The sequence below is a fragment of the Zootoca vivipara genome, chromosome 4 (genome assembly GCF_963506605.1).
Source record: "Zootoca vivipara chromosome 4, rZooViv1.1, whole genome shotgun sequence".
Taxonomy (NCBI): domain Eukaryota; kingdom Metazoa; phylum Chordata; class Lepidosauria; order Squamata; family Lacertidae; genus Zootoca; species Zootoca vivipara.
Window position 1 is genome coordinate 101461992 of NC_083279.1, and position 21520 is coordinate 101483511.

General features: G+C 47.7%; 2 protein-coding genes across 4 annotated transcripts in view; one reads left to right on the top strand and one right to left on the bottom strand.

Annotated features, from left to right (window-relative positions):
* The window catches only part of LOC118078482 (zinc finger protein 883-like), a 277980-nt gene that overhangs the window by 212447 nt on the left and 44013 nt on the right, over window positions 1-21520 (bottom strand). The window lies entirely within an intron of this gene.
* The window catches only part of LOC132592054 (zinc finger protein 260-like), a 140096-nt gene continuing 124296 nt past the window's right edge, over window positions 5721-21520 (top strand). The window contains exons 1-8 of one of the 2 annotated variants that reach the window (XM_060274102.1): window positions 5721-5780; window positions 7254-7747; window positions 7948-8029; window positions 8315-8397; window positions 9461-9587; window positions 11416-11492; window positions 16462-16513; window positions 17787-20160. In XM_060274102.1, coding sequence (XP_060130085.1) covers window positions 7319-7747; window positions 7948-8029; window positions 8315-8397; window positions 9461-9587; window positions 11416-11492; window positions 16462-16513; window positions 17787-18859 — 1923 coding nt within the window. In that variant the 5' untranslated portion in view covers window positions 5721-5780; window positions 7254-7318 and the 3' untranslated portion in view covers window positions 18860-20160. Of the gene's footprint in view, window positions 5781-7253; window positions 7748-7947; window positions 8030-8314; window positions 8398-9460; window positions 9588-11415; window positions 11493-16461; window positions 16514-17786; window positions 20161-21520 lie in introns of those variants that run through there. The other variant, XM_060274101.1, reaches the window with a different exon arrangement.

Consider the following 21520-nt stretch of genomic DNA (forward strand, 5'->3'; position numbering starts at 1 on the left):
ACATTGACAGATTTATGGGAACCTGAGATTCGAAAAGCCTAGCTCTTCCTTGGGATGGATTTTGTTTGGCCCCATCATAGAATCCCCTTTATTTCCAGTGTCAGTCGTCTCTTTGGTCAACCCAAGACTGAGAGGAGCAAAAATAAAAACAGAAATACTGACAAAAGCTACTTCAACTTCCCTAACAACTCCAAAGCTGACATTTAAAATGGCCAGGGCACTTCAGACCAGCCTGATAATTGTTTGAAAAAGCATAACTGTAGGAAGATCATTCAGGGAGAAGAAAGTTGACAGTCCTCCATTCAAGGTGAGCTGTGGGGGTCTTGGAAGTTCCATCACAATCTGGGAGGTACGTATATCACATAGAGATCCGTTTTGAATTTCCAGGCAGATAGGACAATCCCACAGGGAGCCTTACCAAGAGAGGCCACGATCCCACGATTCTCCTCCATGACGTCCTTATGCAGAGCTCTCTGGTCAGGATCCAGCAACGCCCACTCCTCGTCTGTGAAACAAACAGCGACATCTTCAAAGGACACTGGACCCTAAAAGAAAAAGGGAAATGTCCTCCTCTGAGACAGCAGAAATATGATCTGCTACACAATGCTCTATTGTTTCCTTCCTCTTAATGGCTGTGTTGTTTTAATGTGATTCTTTTCCTTCCCACTTTAATTATGGAAGTTCCTTTTGATGAAGGAATTCTTTTATTAGGCATTCAATTCCCCCCCCCCACTCTCCCCATGCGCTGTTCTGGGGAGGGAACTTCAAGGGGAGGAGAGAATCTCTGTCTTGTGATTCCTGATGTCAGATTTATGTCCATTTATCCTTTGGCGTCAGGGTTGGCCTGTTTGTCCAATATAGAGAGCTGAAGGGCACCGTTGGCATTTGATGGCATACACAATGTTAGAAGATGAGCAATTAAATAGTCCTGAGATGGTATGTTGGATGTTGTTGGGGCCAGTAATGGTGTTGTCCGGGTGTACGTGGCAGCAAAGTTGGCATCTGGGTTTATTGCAGGCTCTGGTACCAGTGTCCATGTTAAGTCTGGTGGTTGTATTATTGTGGGTGAGGAGTTGTTTAAGATTGGGTGGCTGTCTGTAGGCAATGAAAGGTCTTCCTCCCAGGGAAGGAAGTTCCACAGTTCAAGAAGGATATTGACAAGCTGGAACGTGTCCAGAAGAGGGCAACCAAAATGGTCAAAGGCCTGGAAACAATGCCTTATGAGGAACGGCTTAGGGAGCTGGGTATGTTTAGCCTGGAGAAGAGAAGGTTAAGGGGTGATATGATAGCCATGTTCAAATATATAAAATGATGTCATATAGAGGAGGGAGAAAGGTTGTTTTCTGCTGCTCCAGAGAAGCGGACACGGAGCAATGGATTCAAACTACAAGAAAGAAGATTCCACCTAAACATTAGGAAGAACTTCCTGACAGTAAGAGCTGTTCGGCAGTGGAATTTGCTGCCAAGGTTTGTGGTGGAGTCTCCTTCTTTGGAGGTCTTTAAGCAGAGGCTTGATAGGCATATGTCAGGAATGCTTTGATGGTGTTTCCTGCTTGGCAGGGGGTTCGACTGGATGGCCCTTGTGGTCTCTTCCAACTCTATGATTCTATGACTTGATGGCAGTCAATACCAGGAAAGATTCTAGAGCAGATCATTAAGCAAACAGTCTGTGAGCACCTAGAAAGAAACTCTGTGATCACTAAAAGTCAGCATGGGTTTCTGAAAAATAAGTCATGTCAGACTAATCTGATCTCATTTTTTGACAGAATTACAAGCCTGGTAGATGAAGGGAACGCTGTGGATGTAGCCTATCTTGATTTCAGCAAAGCCTTTGACAAGGTGCCCCATGATATTCTTGTAAAGAAGCTGGTAAAATGTGGGCTAGACAATGGTACCATTCAGTGGATTTGTAACTGGCTGACTGACCGAACCCAAAGGGTGCTCATCAATGGCTCCTCCTCATCCTGGAGAGTAGTGACTAGTGGGGTGCCACAGGGTTCTGTCTTGGGCCCAGTCTTGTTCAACATCTTTATCAATGACTTGGATGATGGGCTTGAGGGCATCCTGAGCAAGTTTGCAGATGACACCAAATTGGGAGGGGTGGCTAACACCCCAGAGGACAGGATCACACTTCAGAATGACCTTAACAGATTAGACAACTGGGCCAAAGCAAACAAGATGAATTTTAACAAGGAGAAATGTAAAGTACTACACTTGGGCAAAAAAAATGAAAGGCACAAATACAGGATGGGAGACACCTGGCTTGAGAGCAGTACATGTGAAAAGGATCTAGGAGTCTTGGTAGACCACAAACTTGACATGAGTCAGCAGTGTGATGCAGCAGCTAAAAAAGCCAATGCAATTCTTGGCTGCATCAATAGGAGTATAGCATCTAGATCAAGGGAAGTAATAGTACCACTGTATTCTGCTCTGGTCAGACCTCACCTGGAGTACTGTGTCCAGTTCTGGGCACCACAGTTCAAGAAGGATACTGATAAGCTGGAACGTGTCCAGAAGAGGGCAACCAAAATGGTCAAAGGCCTGGAAACGATGCCTTATGAGGAACGGCTTAGGGAGCTGGGTATGTTTAGCCTGGAGAAGAGAAGGTTAAGGGGTGATATGATAACCATGTTCAAATATATAAAAGGATGTCATATAGAGGAGGGAGAAAGGTTGTTTTCTGCTGCTCCAGAGAAGCGGACACGGAGCAACGGATTCAAACTACAAGAAAGAAAATTCCACCTAAACATTAGGAAGAACTTCCTGACAGTAAGAGCTGTTCGGCAGTGGAATTTGCTGCCAAGGAGTGTGGTGGAGTCTCCTTCTTTGGAGGTCTTTAAGCAGAGGCTTGACAGCCATCTGTCAGGAATGCTTTGATGGTGTTTCCTGCTTGGCAGGGGTTGGACTGGATGGCCCTTGTGGTCTCTTCCAACTCTATGATTCTATGATTCTATGATTCTATGTCCGCATTAACCCTTGAGTGCCTCCAATTCAGAAAGTGGTAGGGTGTCTTTTGAAAGTTCACCCCCACTCCACACATCTCTAAATAAAACTGGTTTGGCAGGGGTGCCAATTCGAATAAAATATGGGGAAGCACATAAGCCGTGCCCCACAAAATCAGTCACATGACATGGCCCACCCCCCCATTTGAATTGGAATTCCCCTCAACTTGTGGGGGGAGTGGGCTTAAGGGACCCAGGCTCCTAGGAAGGTTACAGTTAAGAGTTTGGGTTGAGACTGGGATTGGGGTTGTAAGGGTTGCATGGTTAGAGATTAGTTTTAGGGAAAGGGTTAAGGGTTAAGGGTTGGGTTTGTGGTTTAGAGGTAGGATTAGGGATTAGGGTTAGGGGAAATTAGGGGAAATGTCCCAAGAAGAGAGTTTTCCGCACCTTCAGGCCTTAGGGCACTGGCAGGTGTACAGTGCAGGGCAGTGGGGTATGTGACTTCCGTCACCATGGACCCATTGAGTTGGCTTTTTCTCCCACCCCCCACCCCTGCCAGATCCAGGAGGGAGCGGATGAAAGGCAGCCCTTCTCCCTCTCACCCCCCCCCCATTGGTGGGTAGTGCTGGAGGGGGGAACCACTCAGGAGAAGACACGAGGGGGAGAGAGAGCGTGCGGGTGCTACTTCGCTCATGGTTGGGGTGTGTGAGGGGGCACTTGGTGGGTCTTTTCAGCGTGGCCAAAAGAAGGTTTGACCCACTGAAAGAGGCGGTTATTAAACTGCTTTTTAAAAAACCATCTTTACATGCAGCCAATATGGCCAACTATCGCCCAGTCTCAAATCTTCCATTTTTGGGCAAGGTGATTGAGCGGGTGGTTGCTGAACAACTCCAGGCACGCCTGGAAGAAGCGGACCATTTGGATCCCTTCCAGTCGGGGTTCAGGCCTCATCATGGGACTGAAACTGCCTTGGTCGCACTGGTTGATGATCTCCGGCGGGTTAGGGACAAAGGTGAGAGCTGCTTCCTAGTCCTGCTGGATCTCTCAGCGGCTTTTGACACCATCGACCATAACATCCTTCTGGACCGTCTAGAGGGGTTGGGAGCTGGGGGCACTGTCATACAGTGGTTCCGCTCCTTCCTCCTGGGCCATGTTCAGAAAGTGGTGGTGGGGGATGAGTGTTCAGACCCCTGGGCTCTCACTTGTGGGGTGCCTCAGGGCTCTGTCCTCTCCCCCATGCTTTTTAACATCTACATGCAGCCGCTGGGAGTTTGGGCTGGGTGTTCATCAGTATGCGGGTGATACCCAGCTCTACCTCTCTTTTAAATCAGAACCAGTGAAGGCGGTGAAGGTCCTGTGTGAATGTCTGGAGGCGGTTGGAGGATGGATGGCGGCTAACGGATTGAAGTTGAAGTACTGTTTGTGGGGGACAGGGGGCAGGTAGGTGTGGGGGACTCCCTGGTCCTGAATGGGGTAACTGTGCCCCTGAAGGACCAGGTGCGCAGCCTGGGAGTCATTTTGGACTCACAGCTGTCCATGGAGGCGCAGGTCAATTCTGTGTCCAGGGCAGCTGTCTACCAGCTCCATCTGGTACGCAGGATGAGACCTTCCCTGCCCACGGACTGTCTCACCACAGTGGTGCATGCTCTGGTTATCTCCCACTTGGACTACTGCCATGCGCTTTACGTGGGGCTACCTTTGAAGGTGACCCGGAAACTGCAATGACAGTAATCCAGAATGCGGCAGCTAGACTGGTGACTGGGAGCAGCCACTGAGACCACATAACACCGGTCCTGAAAGACCTACATTGGCTCCCAGTACGTTTCCGAGCACAATTCAAAGTGTTGGTGCTGACCTTTAAAGCCCTAAACGGCCTCGATCCAGTATAGGGAAGTTTTTAAAGACTGATGTTTTAATGTATTTTTTATGTTCGGTTAGAAGCCGCCCAGAGTGCCTGGGGAAACCCAGCCAGATAGGTGGGGTATATATTATTATTATTATTATTATTATTATTATTATTATTATTATTATTATTATTATTAATTTACTTATTTTGAACTTCGCTTGGTACCTCCTTGGTAGCCAGTGTGATTATTTCATCAGTGCTAGAACTCAGGACCCGCTGCCTTGAGGGACATCTAAGAGCAGTTTGGCAGGGGAAAGGTCTCCCTTGGGAGGGGGCGGACTCTCCTTCCTTGGAGGTTTCTAAGCAAAGATCGGACGGCCATCTGCCATGGATGCTTGAGCTGAGATTCCTGCATTGCTGGGGGTTGGACTAGATGACCCCAGGATCAGGGCTGGATCTAGCGGGTGGCGAGGAAGGCCCCCGCCAGGAGCATATTGGCTTTGAAACATGTCCATTATCAATCAATCAATCGTGTATGTGTGGAGAGGGGGCGTGACCCCGAAGAGAAGCTGCTCTGGCCGAGCACAAGCCCCCCCTCCCCCCCTCTGGGATGCCCAACGAGGAGGGAGGCGGTTGCGCATGCGCCCCACTCCTCCCGAGTTGCTCCCCTCTTCGGTCACTTCCCCCCACTTTCTGCAGTTCAGCAACGGAGGCCGATTAGGGAGACCCCTCGCTAGCCGGGATCTCTTCAGGGGCGCAGCGCATAGGTCAGGTTCTGCAAAGGGAGAGAGGGTTGAACTGGGTGGACGCGACTTTGCGAGGGTTAAAGGGAAGCGAGCTGCCTTCCTAGAGCGGACAGGAATCGGGGGGGGGGTCCGGGTCCTCCAGAGCCAAGGCCCCTCCCTCCCCCCTCCCCCCCCGTCCTCCTTTCCTGCTTTGGTGTCTCTCCTGCAAGGGCTGCATCGCTGTCCCTTCACTCCTGGGATGATCGGGTGAGTCTCCTCTCCCCCCCCCCCGAGGGTGCAGTGGGGAGACGGGGGGGGGGTCCCAGGGCTGAGGCAGGGGAGGATGCCTAGGGGGCCTGATCTGCTCATGCAGTGGGGGGGGCAAGTCAGGGAGGAGAGGGTCCTGCCAGGGAGGGGGGGCGAGGTCTGCAAGGCTCTCCTTCCTGGAGATCAGAGGATCCCAAACTCCCACGAAATCTCCCTCCTTCAAACAAAGGAGTCCCAGGGACTTTAACTCTGTGTGACATCGCTCAGCGTCATTGCACAACAGAGGGAACATGTGCAAATGGTTTTCCAAAGCTGGACGAGGAGGAGGACTACCCCCCCCATTAAAATACCCACTGGAGGGAGGGAGGAAAGGTGGGAGAGAAAGGCCAGGAATAAAGAGAGGGATCCCAGCCCATAGTCTGGCTGCTACATTGCGGACCAGTTTCCCAGTCGTCTCCAAGGGCAGCTCCACACGGAGGCCACTGCAGCAATCCCCTCGCACCCAGAGCATGGCATCCCAGGACCACATCCTCTCTGTCCCAAAGGGATTCTTGCTGGGAAACCAACCAAGCTGGAAATGGGCGCTGCTACTCACCGATCCTCCAGGGACCTTGGTATGGCTGTGTGTAATAATAATAATAATAACTTACTCGCCTAAATTTCAAGGCAGATGTCATAATTTCCTGCTTGGCAGGGGGCTTGAGTGGATGGCCCTTGTGGTCTCTTCCAACTCTATGATTTTATGTCTTTGGCCCCGCCCACTTGGCCTTCTGACCAAAGAAAAAGGGACCCCACCCGAGGAGTCTGCCTTGAGAGCAGCTGAGAGTCCAAGTGCAAGAAAAGGAGACAGAAACAGGGGAGAAATGTGCTCTGAAGTGGGGGTGGGGGAGAGCAACTCCTGAGGACCCCCAAGTGAGGACCCCCACTAGAGCCATTTTTCACAATATACAAATGACTCCCTTGTCAGTCAGTTCTGACTTCATGCACTGACTGGAAGGCTGGAGAGACCAGGCTGATTCATCTCCACATTTTGCATTGCAATGGTCCTTCTAAGAGGGTTAAGAGGTTTCCTCCTCCTCCTCCTCCTCCTCCTCCTCCTCCTCCTCCTCCTCCTCCTCCTCCTCCTCCTTTTTTAGCCCTTTTTCTGTTGCCTCCACATCTTGTATTGCAATCTTCCTTCTAGGAGGGCTAGAGGCTGCTTTCTTCTTCTTCTTCTTCTTCTTCTTCTTCTTCTTCTTCTTCTTCTTCTTCTTCTTCTTCTTCTTCTTCTTCTTCTTCTCCTCCTCCTCCTCCTCCTCCTCCTCCTCCTCCTCCTCCTCCTCCTCCTCCCCTCTCCTTCAGAAGATCTCATGGTTTGGGCTGTTGTGCCGTCCAGTCCTGGTTTGTAGCAAGACTCATCCATGCTTGCTAACGGAACGTTTTTCCTCTCTTGACCTACAAATTCTCTAACAAAACAATGTATTTGCTTTCTAGGATTTGCTAGAGCTTCTCATTAAGACAGAAGACAAAAGGCTTCCTTCCGATCTCTCAGAGGCTTCATGAGACCACAGATGGATGAGCAAGACTCAGCTGGCCCTGAAGCAGGAAGAGGCCATGCCATCCAAACTGGGAGCAGTGGGGCATTCTGGGAAAACCCAGTACAGAAGATCCTGGGTGAGGAGGACACCCTCCGCTCAGAGGGGCAGAGCCAGAAGTTGAAGCGGTTCTGCTGCCAGGAGGCCAAAGGACCCCGAGAGGTTTGCAGCCGACTCTACCACTTTTGCCACCAGTGGCTGAAGCCAGAAAGGCACACGAAAGCTGAGATGCTGGACCTGGTGATCTTGGAGCAGTTCCTGGCTGTCCTTCCCCCGGAGATGGAGAGCTGGGTGAGAGAATGCGGAGCGGAGACCAGTTCCCAGGCGGTGGCCCTGGCCGAAGGTTTCCTCCTGAGTCAGGCAGAGGAGAGAAAGAAGGCAGAGAGAAAGCAGGTGAGAGAGACTTTCCCCTGGATACTCACAAGGCCTCCAAACAGGACAGAGAACATCCAAAAATGCTCTCCTGATGGCCCATTTTTTTCCTGGAAGGCATCCATGGAATGAGATCTAACACTCCTAAACTTTTTGTATTCCTCATTCTCTTTCTAATATTTCTCCCCGTTCTCTGTTTTCAATCCTTGTTTCTTTTTCAGGGAAAGGATCTCTTTGCAGAAATGGACCTGGATTCCTGTGAGGCAGAGAGGCCTCCGTTGGAGACCAGAGAGAGGCCACTGGGTAAGGAGGAAGGTGGCTATTCTCCGTTTGGTCTCATTCGGTTGCTTTTCCAACGCATCTCTGGGTTCTTTTCATCTTCTTTTTTTGGGGAGGACTGTTGGGAACAAGGATACAGAGGAGGGGAGATGTATTTCTGCACAACTAACATGTGAAATGGGCACAAACGTCCAAATGCTCTCAGCACTTAAGGCTTTCTCAAAGGCCCATCGGTGGTTAGAGATGCCCAGTCTTACCGTGAGAGAAGCAGGCACTCCTGGCATCCTGCTTACCTTTTTTCTTTTGCAGGTGACAGAATGAAGGCAGCAAGACCTCCTTATTCACCTTTTCATGGGGGCAGAAGGGAAACAGCGGCTGTGGAACCAGATCAGGTCAGGGGAAGCTGCCTTGTGGGGACAGAGGCTGAGGGATGGAGCAATGCCATGGACTGGTTGGGCACAGAGGAATGGTGGGAGGAAGCAGCCGGGGAACCAGGAAGGGAAGACGTCTTAGAGCCCAAGGAGTGGAGGTGGAACAAGGATGAGCGATCAGAGGGAGAAGAGGGAGAAGGCTCAGAAGAGGAGGTGTCGGAAGCTGAAGGGGTAACAGGGCTTAGTGAGCTGGGAGATTCTGTGGCAGAATGCAGTCCAGAATCAGAGGCAGAAGAGGAAGGAGGCAAGTGGGAGGAGGGAGGTTGAGAGGCAGAGGTGAGTCAGGAGAAGGAGGAGCCACCGGTGGCTCCCTCTCCTTCTGCCAGAAGCCACCCTCCCTGCTTGTCTCTCAGAGCCAGGAGATGTCTGACAATGGAGGAGCAAAGGCAGGCTGCACTCTGGCGCACTGTTGGATCACTTTCAAGAAACCCCAGAGAGGAGGGGACTTGGAAAGCTGTGGGGACTTGGGGGCCTTCGCTCTCGGCAGCTGATTTTGTGGAGGAAGATGCTCAGGGAATGAGCTGCTGTTCTCATTAAGCCTGAAACTCAGCCAAATATGAGAATATTGTGTTCTTGCTAAGAAAGAGTTAACTCCAGCTGTGAACTGTGGGATTTCCTGCCCAGGTAACTGTCATGCCAGACTTCTGAATGTTTCCAGTAGGATTCATTTGTAGTTACTGCTTTATTTCTACATTGGCCATAGACTGCTAAAATAGGCTTCTATGCTTTGGAGAAACCATAACTAACAGTGGCCAGGATTCATCAGCTGCACAAAGGGAACTGCCCCCCCCACTCCTCCCCTTGAAGTTCCCTCCCCAGAACAGCGCATGGGGAGAGTGGGGGGGGGGAATTGAATGCCTAATAAAAGAATTCCTTCGTCAAAAGAAACTTCCATAATTAAAGGGGGAAGGAAAAGAATCACATTAAAACAACACAGCCATTAAGAGGAAGGAAACAACAGAGCATTGTGTAGCAGATCATATTTCTGCTGTCTCAGAGGAGGACATTTCCCTTTTTCTTTTAGGGTCCAGTGTGCTTTGAAGATGTCGCTGTTCATTTCACGGACGAGGAGTGGGCGTTGCTGGATCCTGACCAGAGAGCTCTGCATAAGGACGTCATGGAGGAGAATTGTGGGATCGTGGCCTCTCTTGGTAAGGCTCCCTGTGGGATCGTCCTATCTGCCTGGAAATTCAACAAATACCTCTGTGACGAACTGCATATATTTTCATACAGCTCAACAGCACCCCCTACCAACACCTGGGAACCAAACTCGAGGCACACGAAGAAGGGCTTCAGAAGATGATTTTACGGTCTGGGGAGGTTCATATGGAAAGAGGCAGTCCTTGAGGCATTGTGGTCCTGAGCCGTTTAAGGCTTTATAGGTCAAAACCAGCACTTTGACTTGGGCCCAGAAACTATTTGGTAGCTAGTGCAGTAATAATAATAATAATAATAATAATAATAATAATAATAATAATAATAATAATTTATTATTTATACCCCGCCCATCTGGCCGGGTTCCCCCAGCCACTCTGGGCGGCTTCCAACAAGACACTAAAATACAGAAATCCATCAAACATTAAAAGCTTCCCTAAACAGGGCTGCCTTGAGATGCCTTCTAAAGGTCTGGTAATTGTTGTTCTCTTTGACCTCTAGTGGGAGGGCATTCCACAGGGTGGGTGACACTACCGAGTAGGCCCTCTGCCTGGTTCCCTGTAACTTGGCTTCTCGTAGTGAGGGAACCGCCAGAAGGCCCTCGATGCTGGACCTCAGTGTCCGGGCAGAACGATGGGGGTGGAGACGCTCCTTCAGGTATACCGGACCGAGGCCGTTTAGGGCTTTGAATTGTGCTCGGAAACGTATTGGGAGCCAATGTAGGTCTTTCAGGACCGGTCTTATGTGGTCTCGGCGGCCGCTCCCAGTCACCAGTCTAGCTGCCGCATTCTGGATTAGTTGTAGTTTCCGGGTCACCAGGATTGGTGTCATATGCTGAAACCTTCCTCCAGTGAACAACCTGGCCACTGAATTCTGCAACAGCTGAAGTTTCTGATCCATCTGAAGGAGCGTCTTCACCGCCATCATTCTGCCCGGACACTGAGGTCCAGTGCCGAGGGCCTTCTGGCGGTTCGCTCGCTGTGAGAAGCCTAGTTACAGGGAACCAGGCAGAGGGCCTTCCCGGTAGTGGCACCCACCCTGTGGAACACCCTCCCACTAGATCTGGCATCCCCAAACTTCAGCCCTCCAGATGTTTTGGACTACAATTCCCATCATCCCTGACCACTGGTCCTGTTAACTAGGGATCATGGGAGTTGTAGGCCAAAACATCTGGAGGGCCGCAGTTTGGGGATGCCTGCACTAGATGTTAAAGAGACAAACAACTACCAGACTTTTAGAGGACATCTGAAGGCAGCCCTGTTTAGGGAAGCTTTTAATGTTTAATAAATTATTGTATTTTAATATTTCTGTTGGAAGCTGCCCAGAGTGGCTGGGGATACCCAGCCAGATGGGCGGGGTATAAATAATAAATTATTATTATGAGCATAACTGGGTGAGACCAACTCCACGATGTTCACCCACCCAGGTCTCAGTGATGCAAGCCAGATCAGCCTCCTCATCCACAATCAAATCGTGGATGAGGGTGATTATATTCTGGGCGGACCTGGTGTTCAACAGCAGCAGTTGCAGACCTGAGGGCTGGCTGATACGACAACCCCAATTCCCTAGGTTGGAGGAGGGGCTGGCACACACCAGAGTCACTAACTGCCTGGGCCGTGTGCCCCTTTCCTGGCCTGTCCCTCCTCCCAAGCCATACCTCCCCCTACCCAGAACTACTGTAATTGGGGCTCCCCCTGCTTCTCTCCTCCCAGACGGTTACCCCACTATTGCAGCCCGATTTAAAAATACATTTAACTAGCATTATTCCATTAATTGGGGGCTCCATTTGTTCCTGGCTCTAATCCTTTTTTGTCTCCATTGCAGATTCTGAAGAATTGGAAATCAAGAACAAGGGGGAGCACAACAAAATCCCCAGGGAGGAGAAGCCACATAAACATTTGGTGAGTGGAGAGAGATTCAGTCAGAGCTCCCATTCCACTTCCCAGCAAAGAATTATCATTGGAAAGAAACCCTATCAGTGTGTGGAATGTGGAAAGAGCTTCAGTACAAGCTCCAATCTCACTTCCCATCAGAGAATTCATACAGGGGAGAAACCCTATCAGTGTGTGGAATGTGGAAAGAGCTTCAGTCACAGCAACAATCTCACTTCCCATCAAAGAATTCATACAGGGGAGAAACCCTATCAGTGTGTGGAATGTGGAAAGACCTTCAGGATGAGAGGCCATCTCACGTCCCACCAACTAATTCATACAGGAGAGAAACCCTATCAGTGTGGGGAATGTGGAAAGAGCTTCAGTACGAGCTCCCTTCTCACTTCCCATCAGAAAATTCATACAGGGGAGAAACCCTATCAGTGTGTGGAATGTGGAAAGAGCTTCAGGATGAGAGGCCATCTCACGTCCCACCAACTAATTCATACAGGCAAAAAACCCTATCAGTGTGTGGAATGTGGAAAGAGCTTCAGAAAGAGCTGTGATCTCACTTCCCTTCAGAGAATTCATACAGGGGAGAAACCCTATCAGCGTGTGGAATGTGGAAAGAGCTTCAGTCAGAGACCCCATCTCACCTCCCATCAACTAATTCATACAGGGGAGAAACTCTATCAGTGTGTGGAATGTGGAAAGAGCTTCAGTACGAGCTCCCTTCTCACTTCCCATCAAAGAATTCATAGCGGGGAGAAACCCTATCAGTGTGTGGAATGTGGAAAGAGCTTCAGTACGAGCTCCAATCTCACTTCCCATCAGAGAATTCATACAGGGGAGAAACCCTATCAGTGTGTGGAATGTGGAAAGAGCTTCAGTCACAGCCAAAATCTCACTTCCCATCGGAGAATTCATACAGGGGAGAAACCCTATCGGTGTTTGGAATGTGGAACGAGCTTCAGTCAGTGTTCCCATCTCACTTCCCATCAGAGAATTCATACAGGGGAGAAACCCTATCAGTGTGTGGAATGTGGAAAGAGCTTCCATAAGAATCACCATCTCACTTCCCATCGAAGAATTCATACGGGAGAAGCCATTTAATTTATTGGATGTGGATAAAGCTTCAAGAAGAGCTCCTCTCTTGGTTCCCATCAAAGAATTCATACGTAGGGCGGAAAACCCCTCCATTATTCAGCTTTAGGTTCCAGGAAAAAACACACCTCTTTAACCAGGCCTTTGGCTGATTGACATCTAATGCCCTTATAAATTGGGGGGGGGGCGTTACTGTTTTTTCATTGTTTATTTGGTTTTTCTATATTGTGATTTCATGTTGAATGTGCCCTGGGGTCAGCAAACTTTTTCAGCAGAAGGTCGGTCCACTTTCCCTCAGACCTTGTGGGGAGCCAGACTACAGTGGTACCTCTACTTACGAATAACTCTACTTACGAATGGAGCTCCGTCCGCCATCTTCGATGTGGTTTAGATAGGATTTTTTCTACTTACGAATTTTTAGATAGGGTTGCTTCTACTTACGATTTTTTTCTCCCAATGCATTCCTATGGGATTCGACTTACTTTTTTTCGACTTACAAATGCGCGTTCGGAACGCATTAAATTCGTAAGTAGAGGTACCACTGTATTTGGGGGGGGATGAACGAATTACTATACCCCACAAATAACCCAGAGATGCATTTTAAATAAAAGGACACATTCTACTCATGTAAAAACACACATCCCCGGACCGTCCGCAGGCCACATTTAGAAGGAGATTGGGCCGGATCTGACGCCTACGACTTTTTTTTAATGTTGTGATTTTTATGTTGAAACTGCCCTCAGGGTATGAGGCATAGGAGACAACTCTTAGGCTGAGAGGTCTTTGGCCCCCCAAATAAAATTTTAGCATGGCCACCCCACCCCCAGTTTCCCCCTTTCTATTGGCTTTTCTCCTTTTTTGGGAAAGCTTCCCACTCCAGCGAGGGTTATGAGGCTTTCTGCCTTTGAGGCAATATGACTCAATGCTTTACCTCCCGGAGCAGAGCTGCCACTTTGGGGGCCTTTTTGCACCCAAGGGGAGCTCACTTCAGGCACAGTGGTTCCTCTCAGGTCTCTCTGGCTTCCCTCCGAGGATGTTGGGGAACACGAAGCATCCATGGAGCCCCCCTGACTGCAAACACTGCAAAGGCACTCCCTGAAGAAAGTCACCAGCTCCCTCTTCCCCTTTGCGTGAAACCGGAAGTCCATATTTTGTGTTTTTATAGTGTGTTTGTATGTTGTGACCGCCCTGAGACCGGTGGGTATAGGGCGGAATACAAATTCAACCAGTTAATAAATCAGTAAATTCTAGGTTGCCTTCCTCTTCAGTAAATTCTAGGTTGCATTCCTCGTCACATGTTCCAGCTTGTCAATATCCTTATTATTTATTTTAAAAAATTGTCCTGCCCTTCATCCAAAGATATCAGTAATGGTTCTTCATCATCCTGGGGCAAAGCAACAACTGGGAGCTGCAGGGTTCTGTCCTGGGCCCATTGTTGTTCTACTTCTTTATAAAAGAATTGGATGAAGGGATTCAGGGAGTGCTGATCAAATTTTCAGAATGCAAACTGGGAGGGGCAGCTAATGCCACAAAAAACAGAATTGGGATTCAAAATGACCTTAATGGATTGGAGAACTGGGCCCAATCTTACAAAATGAATTTCAATAGGAAGAAAAGTAAAGTTTTGCACTTAGGAAGAACCAGTTGCACCAATATAAGACGGTGGTTTGATGGACAGCAGAGCTGGGGGGTGCAGTGCCTCACAATTCCACCAGAGGGCGGGAGCCTCTCTCTGATTGGCTACCCAGAGGAGGGGGGAGCCAGCACTTCTGGGGGGAGAATAAATGGAGCCGTTTCTGAGGGGATTTTTAGAAAGGGCTGGATTTGAGATTGGAGAGAAGGAAGGTTGAGAGAAGATGGGGGTGAGGAGAGAGTTGGAGGGAGGGACAACTGGCTGTGATTTGAGAGCAATAAGTAATAAGTTAACTTCTACCTGAAATGACACATCTCCTGACCCAACATTCTTTCACCATCCTCTCTTGTGTAAATAAAACTTTCCTTGTCTGTTTATCTCCTGCCTGAGACTCCTTGGATCGAAGTTTCCCTCACACAAGACGCCCCACAAAGTAGCCTGTGGTAAATCGTAGGCATATGTTCAGTTGGTGTACCCTGAGGTGGGTCGCCTATATTTAATTTGGTACAGTTATCAGGGAAACTCTGCTGCCTAGGGGACACCGGACTGACTAGCAGGACACGTGAAAAGGATTTCAGGGTCTTGGTGGACCACGAGCTCCACATGAGTCCACCATGTGATGCAGCAGCAAAAAAGGCAAATGTTCTTCTCAGCTGCATCCACAGAAGCCCATCATGTCCAGATCATAGCTGCCAAATTTTCCCTTTTCTCGCGAGGAAGCCTATTCAGCATAAGGGAATTTCCCTTTTAAAAAAGGGATAACTTGGCAGCTATGGTCCAGATGAAGGGACTGTTAGCATACACACAGAAGACCTGGGCCACCAAGCCCCCCCCCCCCGTAAGCATCTGCAGGGTGTCTTCTCCCTCCGGTAGCCAACTGTAACACGATCCAGGCTCTCAGAGTCTGGACACGTTATCTGCAGAGTCCATTTCCAGCATGGGTTTCTGAAAAATAAGTCATGTCAGACTAATCTGATCTCATTTTTTGACAGAATTACAAGCCTGGTAGATGAAGGGAACGCTGTGGATGTAGCCTATCTTGATTTCAGCAAGGCCTATGACAAGGTGCCCCATGATATTCTAGTAAAGAAGCTGGTAAAATGTGGGCTAGGCAATGCTACCATTCAGTGGATTTGTAACTGGCTTACTGACCGAACCCAAAGGGTGCTCATCAATGGCTCCTCCTCATCCTGGAGAGTATTGACTAGTGGGGTGCCACAGGGTTCTGTCTTGGGCCCAGTCTTATTCAACATCTTTATCAATGACTTGGATGATGGGCTTGAGGGCATCCTGAGCAAGTTTGCAGATGACACCAAATTGGGAGGGGTGGCTAATACCCCAGAGGACAGGATCACACTTCAAAATGACCTTAACAGATTAGACAACTGGGCCAAAGTAAACAAGATGAATTTTAACAAGGAGAAATGTAAAGTACTACACTTGGGCAAAAAAAAAATGAAAGGCACAAATACAGGATGGGAGAAACCTGGCTTGAGAGCAGTACATGTGAAAAGGATCTAGGAGTCTTGGTAGACCACAAACTTGACATGAGTCAACGGTGTGATGTAGCAACTAAGAAAAGCCAATGCAATTCTGGGCTGCATCAATAGGAGTATAGCATCTAGATCAAGGGAAGTAATAGTACCACTGTATTCTGCTCTGGTCAGACCTCACCTGGAGTACTGTGTCCAGTTCTGGGCACCACAGTTCAAGAAGGATACTGACAAGCTGGAACGTGTCCAGAGGAGGGCAACCAAAATGGTCAAGGCCTGGAAACAATGCCTTATGAGGAACGGCTTAGGGAGCTGGATATGTGTAGCCTGGAGAAGAGAAGGTTAAGGGGTGATATGATAGCCATGTTCAAATATATGAAAGGATGTCATATGGAGGAGGGAGAAAGGTTGTTTTCTGCTGCTCCAGAGAAGCGGACACGGAGCAATGGATTCAAACTACAGTACAAGAAAGAAGATTCCACCTAAACATTAGGAAGAACTTCCTGACAGTAAGAGCTGTTCGGCAGTGGAATTTGCTCCCAAAGAGTGTGGTGGTCTCCTTCTTTGGAGGTCTTTAAGCAGAGGCTTGACAGGCATATGTCAAGAATGCTTTGATGGTGTTTCCTGCTTAGCAGGCGGTTGGACTGGATGGCCCTTGTGGTCTCTTCCAACTCTGTTATTCTATGATTCTATCAGCATAGCAAACAACAGGCAATGTATTGGAGATAATGTTTATGCTAAGAGAATGACATTTTTCTTTGTCTTTTAGGGTCCATTGTGCTTTGAAGAAGTAGCTGTTTGTGGGATCATGGACTCGCTTGGTAAGGCTCTCTGTTGGATCGCATGTGTTTTGAAATTCTTTTTTTTTTTTAATAGTTTTTATTATTTAAAATCAACAAAGCAGCAAATACACACTTACATATAAAAAGGAATAATAAGGTGGGGAGAATAATAGGGGAGGGGCGAGAGAATCAACGATACAATAAAGAAGATCAAAAAAGAAAAAAGAAGGGGGAAAAAAGAAAAAGAAAAAAGAGGGCAAAAGAAACCCTTATTCTTCCAATATTTCGTCAAAACTTATCCTCACAGGTTTACAGAACAAATAAGAATACAAAACAAATACACTCATCACATCTACATACAGATACTTCCTGTCCCTTTTGTTGCACATGTGTTTTGAAATTCAATACAGTGGTACCTCGGTTTATGAACACAATTGGTTCCGGAAGTCTGTTCATAAACTGAAGCGTTCATAAACTGAAGCGAACTTTCCCATTGAAAGTAATGGAAAGTGGATTAATCCGTTCCAGACGGTCCGCGGAGTAACCGTTCATAAACTGAAGCGAACTTTTCCATTGAAAGTCATGGAAAGTGGATTAATCCGTTCCAGACGGGTCCGCGAAGTACTTAAACTGAAGCGTTCATAAACTGAAACATGGGTGTAATTGGTTCCGGAAGTCTGTTCATAAACTGAAGCGTTCATAAATTGAAGCGAACTTTCCCATTAAAAGTAATGGAAAATGAATTAATCCGTTCCAGATGGGTCCGCGGCGTTCATAAACCGAAAATTCATAAACCGAGGTGTTCATAAACCGAGGTTCCACTGTACATATCCCCAAGTGATGAACCTCCAATATCTTAAAGGAGCTCAACAGCACCACCTACAGCATCTGGGATTGTAACCCTTCCACAGCCTTGAATGAAGGGCTGTCTACTGTTTGGTCTGTGAATATTCTTCCTCCAGTTAGGCCTTTTAAAATCATGATCACCCTGGTCTGAAGTGATAAATGTGGACTGTGGAGTAGCTTCTGTCTATTTTTGGTTGAACAATGAGACAGCTGCCTTTGGAGATGGAGCAGATTCCATGAATGGGCCAAATAAAACCCATCCCAGGAAAGAGCTAGGTTTTTCATATCCCAGGTTCTCATAAATAAGTCTGTTAATGCCCATCAACAATGGCCTGTTGTTGTAGTAAGACCTCCGATGTGAACTCCCTCCAGGTCTTCCTCTATCACAAGCATTAATTAGCATTGTTCAATACTTTGAGGCTCCATTTCTTCCTGAGGCTTTAATCTATTTTGCTGTTTGTTGCAGGTGGTGATGATTTGGAAATTAAGAACAAGGGAGACACAGTGGAGAGACAATCAAAATATTCAGAGGGTGGAGAGAGTTTTAGTCAGAGCTCTCATTCCATTTCCAATCATGGAAATCCTATTGGGAAGAAACCTTTCAAGTGCTTGGAATGTGGAAAGAGCTTCAGTCGGAACTCCCATCTCACTTCCCATCAGAGAATTCATACTGGGGAGAAACCATATCAGTGCTTGGAATGTGGAAAGAGCTTCAGTCAGAAAGAAAATCTCGCTTCCCATCAAAGAATTCATACTGGGGAGAAACCATATCAGTGCTTGGAATGTGGGAAGAGCTTTAATACAAGCACAAGCTTCCACAGACATCAAAATATTCACCGTGGGGAGAAACCCTACACGTGCCTGGAATGTGGAAAGAGATTCAGTCAGAACACTCACCTCACTTCCCATCGGAGAATTCACAGTGGGGAGGAACCATATCAGTGCTTAGAATGTGGAAAGAGCTTCACCTGGAAGGAAAGTTTCATTTCCCATCAAAGAATTCATACAGGGAATAAACCGTATCAGTGCTTGGAATGTGGAAAGAGCTTTAATACAAGCAAAACCTTTCATCAACATCAAAGTATTCACTGTGGGGAGAAACCATTTCAGTGTGAAGAGTGTGGAAAGATTTTTAGACGAAAGGAAAATCTCACTTCCCATCAAAGAATTCATACAGGGGAGAAACCATATCAGTGCTTTGAATGTGGAAGGAGCTTCACCCATAAGGAAAGTCTCAATTCCCATCAAATAATTCATACAGGGGAGAAACCCTATCCATGCTTGGAATGTGGAAAGAGCTTCAACCAGAGGGCCAATCTCACAGCCCATCAAAGAATTCATACAGGGGAGAAACCATATCAGTGCTCAGAATGTGGAAAGAGCTTCAGTAAGAGGGCCAATCTTACGGCCCATCAAAAAATTCATACAGGAGAGAAACCATATCAGTGCTCGGAATGTGGAAAGAGCTTCAGTCGGAACTCCCATCTCACTTCCCATCAAAGAACTCACAGTGAGGAGAATCATGTTGTTGTTGTTTAGTCGTTTAGTCGTGTCCGACTCTTCATGACCCCATGGACCAGAGCACGCCAGGCACTCCTGTCTTGCACTGCCTCCCGCAGTTTGGTCAAACTCATGTTCGTAGCTTCGAGAACACGGTCCAACCATCTCATCCCCTTCTCCTAGTGCCCTCAATCTTTCCCAACATCAGGGTCTTTTCCAGGGAGTCTTCTCTTCTCATGAGGTAGCCAAAGTATTGGAGCCTCAGCTTCAGGATCTGTCCTTCCAGTGAGCACTCAGGGCTGATTTTCTTCAGAATGGATAGGTTTGATCTTCTTGCAGTCCATGGGACTCTCAAGAGTCTCCTCCAGCACCATAATTCAAAAGCATCAATTCTTCGGCGATCAGCCTTCTTTATGGTCCAGCTCTCACTTCCATACATCACTACTGGGAAAACCATAGCTTTAACTATAGGGACCTTTGTTGGCAAGGTGATGTCTCTGCTTTTTAAGATGCTGTCTAGGTTTGTCATTGCTTTTCTCCAAAGAAGCAGGCGTCTTAATTTTATGACTGCTGTCACCATCTGCAGTGATCAAGGAGCCCAAGAAAGCAAAATCTCTCACTGCCTCTATTTCTTCCCCTTCTATTTGCAAGGAGGTGATGGGACCAGTGGCCATGATCTTGGTTTTTTTGATGTTGAGCTTCATATCATATTTTGCACTCCTCTTTCATAGAAGAATCATAGATTCACAGAATTGTAGAATTGGATGGGAACCAGTGTTGAACCAAAGGTGAGATAGTTCTGGAAGGCCTGCAAATGCCATAGTGGTAGTTGTTTTGGTTGTTGTTTAAGTAATGAATTCACCTGTTGTTGTTGCGTCGTTTAGTCGTGTCCGACTCTTCGTGACCCCATGGACCAGAGCACGCCAGGCACTCCTGTCTTCCACTGCCTCCCACAGTTTGGTCAAACTCATGTTCGTAGCTTCGAGAACACTGTCCAACCATCTCGTCCTCTGTCGTGGAATTCACCCATGTATATGCAAATTGGCTTGCTTTGATGCTATGCTTATCCGTGGGCTCTTGACCTGAGTATTTGCTATCTATGCCCTCATTGGCCAGCTGGAGTAAAGGGAGGTTCTCTTACTGTCAGGAAGTTCTTCCTAATGTTTAGGTGAAATCTTCTTTCTTGTAGCTTGAATCCATTGCTCCGTGTCCGCTTCTCTGGAGCAGCAGAAAACAACCTTTCACCCTCCTCTATATGACATCCTTTGATATATTTGAACATTGCTATCATATCACCCCTTAACCTTCTCTTCTCCAGGCTAAACATACCCAGCTCCCTAAGCCGTTCCTCATAAGGCATCGTTTCCAGGCCTTTGACCATTTTGGTTACCCTCTTCTGGACACGTTCCAGCTTGTCAGTATCCTTCTTGAATTGTGGTGCCCAGAATTGGACACAGTACTCCAGGTGAGGTCTGACCAGAGCAGAATACAGTGGTACTATTACTTCCCTAGATCTAGATGCTATACTCCTATTGATGCAGCCCATAATTGCATTGGCTTTTTTAGCTGCTGCATCACACTGCTGACTCATGTCAAGTCTGTGGTCTACCAAGACTCCTAGATCCTTTTCACATGTACTGCTCTCAAGCCAGGTGTCACCCATCCTGTATTTGTGCCTTTCATTTTTTCTGCCCAAGTGTAGTACCTTACATTTCTCTTTGTTAAAATTCTTCTTGTTTGCTTTGGCCCAGTTTTCCAATCTGTTAAGGTCATTTTGAAGTGTGATCCTGTCCTCTGGGGTATTAGCCACCCCTCCCAATTTGGTGTCGTCTGCAAACTTGCTCAGGCAGCCCTCAAGCCCATCATCCAAGTCATTGATAAAGATGTTGAATAAGACTGGGCCCAAGACAGAACCCTGTGGCACCCCACTAGTCACTACTCTCCAGGATGAAGAGGAGCCATTGATGAGCACCCTTTGGGTTCGGTCAGTAAGCCAGTTACAAATCCACTGAATGGTTGCATTGTCTAGCCCGCATTTTACCAGCTTCTTTACAAGAATATCATGGGGCACCTTGTCAAAGGCCTTGCTGAAATCAAGATAGGCTACATCCACAGCGTTCCCTTCATCTACCAGGCTTGTGACTCTGTCAAAAAATGAGATCAGATTAGTCTGACATGACCTATTTTTCAGAAACCCATGCTGACTAAAACAAGGGTGGATTAGGGTAGGCAAGGCCATGGTGCTGCAGAGGATCCAGCTTATTTTATTGATGACTTGTTAATTATTTCATATAACTTATGCTGCATTTGTGATGTTATGTTCTATTGTTTGTAAGCCACTTTGGGATTTCTTTGAATGAAAAGCAGTATAGAAATACAATCAATCCAGTCCAATCTTCAGCCTGTTGGGCTGCTCAGGGAGATGGACAGTGTTTACAACCTTCCCCTTCCTCCCCTTCTGGGCTAAAGCTCCCCTTTCCTCCCTGTCTGAACAGGCAGAGGTCAAGGAGGGAGGAACTGTGCCTCCCCCTGCCCCTGCTGGGAGGCCTGAAAAGCCAAGAAAACGGATTATGTGGGGAGGAAAAGGAGAGATTCTTGGAGCCCGGAGAAAGTGGGAGGAAAACAGCAGGTGGAGCAGCAGAGTGGGAGTGACAGAGGAACCAGGAAGAACAAAGAAAGAAAAATGGGAAATCCTTTCCA